This window comes from Heteronotia binoei, chromosome 1, assembly GCF_032191835.1.
Source record: "Heteronotia binoei isolate CCM8104 ecotype False Entrance Well chromosome 1, APGP_CSIRO_Hbin_v1, whole genome shotgun sequence".
Lineage (NCBI taxonomy): Eukaryota > Metazoa > Chordata > Lepidosauria > Squamata > Gekkonidae > Heteronotia > Heteronotia binoei.
Window position 1 is genome coordinate 282,517,239 of NC_083223.1, and position 9,169 is coordinate 282,526,407.

General features: G+C 49.5%; 1 protein-coding gene across 1 annotated transcript in view; it reads right to left on the bottom strand.

Annotated features, from left to right (window-relative positions):
• LOC132587690 (histone-lysine N-methyltransferase SETDB1-like) overlaps window positions 1-8,809 on the bottom strand; it is a 29,133-nt gene extending 20,324 nt beyond the window's left edge. Inside the window, exons 1-4 of the mRNA XM_060260052.1 lie at window positions 8,782-8,809; window positions 6,378-6,603; window positions 2,098-2,255; window positions 120-157 (exon numbers count right to left, since the gene is read on the bottom strand). Of these exons, the coding sequence (XP_060116035.1) occupies window positions 120-157; window positions 2,098-2,255; window positions 6,378-6,603; window positions 8,782-8,788 (429 nt within the window). The 5' untranslated portion in view covers window positions 8,789-8,809. The remainder of the gene's footprint in view (window positions 1-119; window positions 158-2,097; window positions 2,256-6,377; window positions 6,604-8,781) is intronic.
• Window positions 8,810-9,169: the final 360 nt, after the last annotated feature.

A 9,169-nucleotide genomic window follows, 5' to 3' on the forward strand; every position in this document is an offset into this window, starting at 1 on the left:
CCCTTTTGAAAAAGCAGTTTCAGTGTTCCTAGAAGAGACCCCAGCCCCGACCATGTTAGCAAAACAGAAGTTCTGACAACCACCAGATGATTGGGCCAACCCAGTCCCACTCCACTCACCAAAGACTGGTCCTTTGCGGTTTTGTTACTTGCGTCACCTGCAATTAAGAGGGGGGAAAACTGTCATAAGAACATAAGAGAAGCCATGTTGGATCAGGCCAGTGGCCCATCCAGTCCAATACTCTGTGTCACACAGTGGACAAAACCCAGGGGCCATCAGGAGGTCCATCAGTTGGGCCAGGACACTAGAAGCCCTCCCACTGTGCCCCCCCAGCATCAAGAATACAGAGCATCACTGCCCTAGACGTAAGAACATAAGAGAAGCCATGTTGGATCAGGCCAGTGGCCCATCCAGTCCAATACTCTGTGTCACACAGTGGACAAAACCCAGGGGCCATCAGGAGGTCCACCAGTAGGGCCAGGACACTAGAAGCCCTTTCACTGTTGCCCCCCCCCAAGCACCAAGAATATAGAGTATCACTGCCCCAGACGTAAGAACATAAGAGAAGCCATGTTGGATCAGGCCAATGGCCCATCCAGTCCAACACTCTGTGTCACACGGTGGCCATAAAAACCAGGTGCCATCAAGAGGTTCACCAGTTGGGCCAGGACACTGGAAGCCCTCCCACTGTGCCCCCCCAGCATCAAGAATACAGAGCATCACTGCCCCAGACATAAGAACATAAGAGAAGCCATGTTGGATCAGGCCAGTGGCCCATCCAGTCCAACACTCTGTGTCACACAGTGGGCAAAACCCAGAAGCCATCAGGAGGTCAATAATAGCCAGCTTCAAGAATAAACTGGATGAACATATGGAGCAGAGGTCCATCAATGGCTACTAGTAGTAAGCGTAACACTCTGTCTGGCGCGGTGATGCTCTGTCTTCTTGGTGCTTGGGGGGCAACAGTGGGAGTGTTTCTGGAGTTCTGGCCCTGCTGGTGGACCTCCTGATGGCCACTGGATTTTGTCCACTGTGTGACACAGAGTGTTGGACTGGAGGGGCCTGATCCAACATGGCTTTTCTTACATTCTTATGAGGTCCAGCAGGAGGGTCAGAACTCTGGAAGCCCTCCCCCACTGTGGCCCCCCAGCACCAAAAGTACAGAATAAAATCTCAGTACAAAAGCAGAATAAAATCTCAGATGGCTTGAAAGAATAGAACCTCCATATTCAGAGGTAGAGATGTGAAGGCCCGGAAAAAAACTGGAAATTTTTTTTCCTGAAGCCCCTCGAAAAATTGAAAAAAAGAAAAGAAATGGATTATGCAACATTTTATTTTAACATGATCCATAAAATATTTTAAGACAAGGTGTTCAGATATTTTCCAAATCATTTCTAAAAAAATATGTATGGTATCAGATTATTCTAATTTCTGTGTGCTGAGGACAAGCAAGTCCTAGGTCATGCCCATTCACTGAAACTTAGTCCCACACTCCCTTCTATACACTTCCACCCTCTTCAATTCTTTTTATGAGAATGAGTTTTTTTATTTTTATTTAATACTGCGGAGAGGAAATCTGAATAATGGTGACTTCTGGATTTTTAAAAATTGTTTTGTGGAGGATTTTTTTTGTCTGTTCCACATAAACTAGAACACAGTTCAGAAGATTGTTGCTCCGTTTGTAGCAATTACAAATAAATATTATTTAAAAAGTAAATTCTGTTTGTAATAATTGTTTGGATACACTATATTTTTAATATGCTAGTTGTGCTAATTTCATGCCAAGTAAAATTGTCCATAGTCACATTTCATGTTCCTAAAGTAACAGAATGACTTTTAATCTGGAAAAGAAAAAAAAAGTACTAACGTAGCATTTTTTTTCAATTTTTCAGAAAATTTCCGGGGGGGTTTTTGGAAAAAACTGGGTATTTTTCCAAGCTTCAAAATTTCCAAAAATTTTACATCTCTTTTCAGAGGCAGTATCCCTGACAGGTCACACAACCCAACTTTCTGTTGCATCCTGCTAACAAATTCCCCAAGGATGACTTCGGAGCCACTGTAAGGGGGAAATAACCCTGATCTCAAAAGACTTCTCACCAGAATCCACACTCATGACATCATCGTCTTCGTCCGGGATCTCGATCACTTCCATTGGCTTGGAAGACGCGTTGTCCTCCTCTGAGTCCGTCTCGCGATACTCCAGTCCCAGGTTGGTGTAGACATCTTTCACCATCACTTCACACTGGTCAACAGCTCTACGGGGTAAGAGACTCGATCAGAGAACTTCTGTCACTGGTTTCTGCTTACCTGTTTTCAGCGCTGTATCCTGGGATGCTAATGCTCTAATAGATTCTGGCTTGTAAAAAGCTACTTTTCTAAGATGAGTAAGAACCGCTTGCAGGAGACCAGCCGGGAAAGTTTCTGTTGCTGGAAAGTCAACTATATGAAAAATAAACTCCACTGAGAGGATGTCCAGCCGCCTGTCTCACACCAACAACAGGGTAGAGAGGCCGAGGCCTTCCCCTGAGAAGAGCATCAGAAGAGCCCTGCTGGGTCAGACCAGGGAGGGTCCATCTAGTCCAGCCTCCTGTCTCACACAGTGGCCAGCCAGTTCCTCTGGAGGGCCAACAACAGGGCAGAAAGGCCGAGGCCTTCCCCTGAGAAGAACATCAGACGAGCCCTGCTGGGTCAGACCAGGGAGGGTCCACCTAGTCCAGCCTCCTGTCTCACACAGGGGCCAGCCAGTTCCTCTGGAGGGCCAACAACAGGGCAGAGAGGCCGAGGCCTTCCCCTGGGAAGAACCTCAGAAGAGCCCTGCTGCGTCAGACCAGGGAGGGTCCATCTAGTCCAGCCTTCTGTCTCACACAGGGGCCAGCCAGTTCCTCTGAAGGTCCAGCAACAGGGCAGAGAGACTGAGGCCTTCCCCTGAGAAGAGCATCAGAAGAGCCCTGCTGGGTCAGACCAGGGAGGGTCCATCTAGTCCAGCCTCCTGTCTCACACAGTGGCCAGCCAGTTCCTCTGGAGGAACAACAACAGGGCAGAGAGGTTGAGGCCTTCCCCTGAGAAGAGCATCAGAAGAGCCCTGCTGGGTCAGACCAGGGAGAGTCCATCTAGTCCAGCCTCCTGTCTCACACAGGGGCCAGCCAGTTCCTCTGGAGGGCCAACAACAGGGCAGAAAGGCTGAGGCCTTCCCCTGAGAAGAACACCAGAAGAGCCCTGCTGGATCAGACCACAGATTCATAGTGTTGGAAAGGACCTCCAGGGTCATCTAGTCCAACCCCATAATGCAGAAAACTCACAAATACCTCCACCTAAATTCACAGGATCCGCATTGCTGTCAGATGGCCATCTAGCCTCTGTTTAAAAACCTCCAAGGATGAAGAGCCCACCACTTCCGAAGGAAGACTGTTCCACTGAGGAATCGCTTTAATGGTTAGGAAGTTCTTCCTAATGTTGAGCCGGAAACTATTTTAATTTCAACGCACTGGTTCTGGTCCTACCTTCTAGGGCCACAGAAAACAATTCTGCACCATCCTCTGTAGGACAGTCCTTCAAGTACTTGAAGATGGTGATCATATCACCTCTCAGCCGCCTCCTCTCCAGGCTAAACATGCCCAGCTCCCTCAGCTCCGGTGAGGATCCAACCAGTCCAGCCTCCTGTCCCACACAGTGGCCAGCCAGTTCCTCTGGAGGGTCAACAACAGGGCATAAAGGCAAATTCACTGCCACAGGAGGTGGTGGCGGCTACAAGCATAGCCATCTTTAAGAGGGGTTTGGATAAAAATATGGAGCAGAGGTCCATCACTGCCTATTAGCCACAGCATATTATTGGAACTGTCTGGGGCAGTGATGCTTTGTATTCTTGGTGCTTGGGGGGGGGGCAAAGTGAGAGGGCTTCTAGCCCACCTGTGAACCTCCTTTTTTTTGGCCACTGTGTGACCCAGAGTGTTGGACTGGATGGGCCATTGGCCTAATCCAACATGGCTTCTCTAATGTTCTTATGTTCTGACCGTCCTTTCTATGGTCTCACATTATCACACCCGCCTGAACAGAGAAGCTATTGAGATTTACAAACACCAGCACAACTTTAACAGAAAGGAAGAAGGCATTTCCATCCACCATTCTTGGTATCCAGCTCTGCAAAGCACCCTACAGACTACAAATTGCAGAAGGTCACAGAACAACCATCACATTCCAGAGAACAATCAGCACAATCAACAACCATCTTCCTTATCTTCACACCCCTTCCAACCCTCCCAGCAATCAACACAAAACAATGGTCACATTCCACAGCCAGTTTCCTTATCACCACCCTTCCAGGAAGCCCCACCAAACAATGGGTACATTCACAAACCAATTGCCCTCTCACCACACCCCCTCCAGCCTAGAAATAGCAGCTCTCCAGCAGCCCTGGCCCCACTCAATACACAGCAGCCAAGGTCAGAACGCCTGCTCCGGCTGCAACACCACTGAGGATGTTCTCCACAGCTGAGAACGAAACATCTGGAAGAAAAACTTTCTCCAGTAGAACACGGCACTTGAGCCCGAAAGATTCTACAAACCCTAACATCAGAAGACCCCTGCTAGATCAGACCAGGGAGGGTCCATCCATTCCAGCCTCCTATCTCACACGGGGGCCAACCAGTCCCTCTGGAGAGCCAACAACGGGGCAGAGAGGCCGAGGCCTTCCCCTGAGAAGAGCATCAGAAGAGCCCTGCTGGGTCAGACCAGGGAGGGTCCACCTAGTCCAGCCTCCTGTCTCACACAGGGGCCAGCCAGTTCCTCTGGAGGGCCAACAACAGGGCAGAGAGGCTGAGGCTTCCCCTGATGTTGCCTCCAGGTTCTGGGACCCAAGACCCATTGTTTGCTTTTAACTGAAAACGTTTGCCCTGTTCTTCTAAGTTGCATTGGGAGGAAGTCAAGATATCGGAACCCTTGTCCGGTCTTCTGAAAAACGACTTCTTCACAGGCTACAGGGAGACTTGCCTAAGTTTCACAGTTACGCTGCTTTCCCTCCTCTTGAGAAGAGAAGAATGTTGGACTTTGGTGCTTGATCACCGGGGAGGGACGGTGGCTCAGTGGTCGAGCATCTGCTTGGTAAGCAGAAGGTCCCAGGTTCAATCCCCGGCATCTCCTACTAAAAAGGGTCCAGGCAAATAGGTGTGAAAAACCGCAGCTGGAGACCCTGGAGAGCCGCTGCCAGTCTGAGTAGACAATACCGACTTTGATGGACCAAGGGTCTGATTCAGTAGAAGGCAGCTTCATATGTTCATATATGTTCATATGTTCATATCCTGCCGTTCCTTGCTTGAATAAATAGCGGAAATAGACATAGGGCCTAAGAACCCTTAGAGGAGGAGGAGAAGGAAGAAAAAGAAGAGGAGGAAGAAAAAGAAAGATAGGAGGAGGAGATTGGATTTATACCCCGCCCTTCACTCGGAATCTCAGAGGGCGACTCACAATCTCCTTTCCCTTCCTCTCCCCACAACAGACATCCTGTGAGGGAGGTGGGGCTAAGAGAGTTCTGAGAGAACCAGGATTGACCCAAGGTCACCTAGCTGGCTGCATGTGAAGAAGAAGAAAAAGAAGACGACTGCAGATTTATACCCCGCCCTTCTCTATGAACCAGAGTCTCAGAGCAGCTTACAATCTCCTTTATCTTCTTCCCCCACAACAGAGGTGGGTGGGACTGAGAGAGCTCTGACAGAAGTGGCCCTTTCAAGGACAGCTCTGTGAGAGCTATGGCTGACCCAAGGCCATTCCAGCAGCTGCAAGTGGAGGAGTGAGGAATCGAACCCGGTTCTCCCAGATAAGAGTTTGCACACTTAAGAAGAAGACGACTGCAGATTTATACCCTGCCCTTCTCTCTGAATCAGAGACTCAGAGAGGCTCACAATCTCCTATATCTTCCTCCCCCACAACAGACACCCTGTGAGGCGGGTGGGACTGAGAGAGCTCTGATAGAAGCGGCCCTTTCAAGGACAACTCCTATGATAGCTCTGGCTAACCCAAGGCCATTCCAGCAGCTGCAAGTGGAGGAGTGGGAAATCAAACCCGGTTCTCCCAGATAAGAGAGCTCTGGCTGACCCAAGGCCATTCCAGCAGGTGCAAGTGGAGGAGTGGGGAATCAAACCCGGTTCTCCCAGATGAGAGAGCTCTGGCTGACCCAAGGCCATTCCAGCAGCGGCAAGGGGACGAGTGGGGAATCAAACTCAGTTCTCCCAGATAAGAGTCCGTGCACTTAACCACTACACCAAACTGGAGTAGGGAATCAAATCCGGCTCTTCAGATCAGAGTCCACCGCCCCCAACCACTACACCAAACTGTTTTGGGGCCTTGTTTGCCGAGGAGTAGGATGTCCCCAGCCAGCAGCTTACTTCACGGCGTTGTCCAGGAGCTGGTCCACCAGAGCCACTTCGTCCTCCTTCCGCTTCACGTACTCCTCCAGGCGCTTCAGCTCCTCCTTCCGCTGCCGGATCTGCTCCGACTTCTCCAGCTCCTCGTCGATGAACTGGCGGAGCTCCTCCATGGAGATGCCCAGCTCATCCGTCACCTCGCGCTCCAGCGCCAGCAAGTCCTGAGAGTCGGCCATGGCGGCGGAAACTGCAGCGGGAGACAAGGAGGGGTGTGTGGAGGGGGCGGAGGCTGAGACGCGGCTCCTACACTGCTTCTCCCTTATGCAACTCTTCGTGGGTTGCCATGTGAGATTGTCTGCAGCAAACTGCAGCTCAGGGCCCACACGTAAGTTACACCTTACAAAAGTGGCAACACAGTCTATAGCAGCAGCAGCAGCAGAAGAAGATATGAGACTTATGTCCCGCCCTCCACTCAGAGAGGCTCACCATCTCCTTTATCTTCCTCCCCCACAACGGACACCCTGTGAGGTGGGTGGGGCTGAGAGAGCTCTGACAGCAGCTGCCCTTTCAAGGAGAACTCCTGTTGTAGCTATGGCTGACCCAAGGCCATTCCAGCAGGTGCAAGTGGAGGAGGGGGGAATCAAACCCAGTTCTCCCAGATAAGAGAGCTCTGGCTGACCCAAGGCCATTCCAGCAGCTGTAAGTGGAGGAGTGGGGAATCAAACCCAGTTCTCCCAGATAAGAGAGCTATGGCTGACCCAAGGCCATTCCAGCAGCTGCAAGTGGAGGAGTGGGGAATCAAATCTGGCTCTCCAGATCAGAGTCTGGTGCCCCTAACCACTACACCAAACTATTTATCAACTCCTGCTATAGCTATGGCTAACCCAAGGCCATTCCAGAATGTGCAAGTGGAGGAGTGGGGAATCAAACCCGGTTCTGCTAGATTAGAATTCGCACACTTAACCACTACACCAAACTGGTTCTCAAAAAAACAGGAAACAGTAACAACTGTGTACAAAACGCAAATATATATATATATAAAGTAATTCTTATTTGTCTATGTTTGTTTCCAACAATACCACATACAAAGTATACCAAAATATTTCACAAAAGGAAAGGACCCACAGTATTTCAGTGTCCAGGGAATATGCAGTCCTTCTCCCTTCTTGTTCAATCCTGTGTGGTATCCAAATTCCTTACAAATCCTGGCTCCAAAGGTGATGTTCCCGTTGTGCGCCCGTCAACCTGGAGCACCTTTCGCATAAAACGCTTCCTCAGAGAGCCAATCTGCTCATTTTTCTTTTTGACGTCAACTAAGATCACTTGATCAAATTTGCCATAGGCGCTAGCTTGAAATTTGTCCAAGTGGTCTTTTTGTTCAGTCGCACAGTCAAGTCCGACTCTTTGAAACCCCATGGACAAAGGCACGCCAGGCCCTCCTGTCTTCCACCATCCTCCGAAGTCTGCCCAAATTCTTGTTTGTTACATCAGTAACGCCGTCCAGCCATCTCCTCTTTTGCCGTCCCCTTCTTCTTTTGCCTTCTGTCTTTCCCAGCATCAGGGTCTTCTGGTCTTAGTTGACATCAAAAAGAAAAATTGAGCAGACTGGCTCTTCGAGGAAACGTTTTATGCGAAACGTGATCCAAGTTGACGGACACGTAAAGGGAACATCACCTTTGGAGCCAGGAATTGTAAGGAATTTGGATACCACACAGCATTGAACAAGAAGGGAGAAGGACTGGATATTCTCTGGACGTTGAAATTCTGTGGTTCCTTTCCTTTTGTGAAATATTTTGGTATACTGTGTATTTGGTATTGTTGGAAACAAACAAAGACAAATAAGAATTACTTTGTGTGCGTGTGTGTATAATTTTATATATAATTTTATATATATATAATTTTGTGTTTTGTACATATGTGTATTTGTACATGTATATATATATAATAATATATATATAATTTTGTGTTTTGTACACAGTTGTTCCTGTTTTCTGCAGGACCCACATGTGGCCATTTCACTTCTATTATGTGGCTCTCAAAGCCCGCGCTGCCCCATTGGCTGACTTGGAGAAGGCATTTGCCTCTTTAAATCAGTTCCCCAAGTCAAGCTAGCTGGCAGCTTGGGAGTATACATGTAAAGTTAAAACTGCTTTCTTTCCACCTCTCCCTCCCTCCCCCTGTCTATTTCATCTGACATTTTAACACTATTCCCTCACATCCAGCCGCTAAGGCGTCCACCACCGCTCTGCTGTGCTTACCAAAAACTATTGCAGCATTCAGGTCTCCTTCCGAAGCATGCGCCTACCCCCCATGTGCACAATTCACTCCTAATAATTTCAGTATTCCCCTGCCCCCCCCCACCCAAAGCCTCCCCTCCCCTCCTAAGAGATGTCACTCACGACTCCACCCCCTCCCCAATCCTCACCGTTCATCTTGAGAGCCAGGCGCTGTCTTCGCTCCTGTGGGGACAAAAAAGGAAGGGATGGATCAACGTGGCATGACATCACTTCTGGTTGCGCTTGGAAGTCATGTCGCGGCACTCTAGGAACCCCCCCCCCCCATTCCTATGGTATCACCGTTGAGATTTGGAGATTTTCCCTAGAGAGTCACATTGGGTGAAGTCTCTCCCTGCCCCCTTCCCTCCCTCCCTTTTCACTCCAGCTTAGGAATTGCCTGAAAATCTGGGGGTGCTGCCAGGGGAGGGGGCCCAGCTGGGTTGCCACCCCCCCCCAAACTGCCCTGCTGTCTTTCAGGCGATGGAGCTATAATATTTCCAGGGGAGCTCCTGGTCTCAACTGGAGGTTGGCAACCCA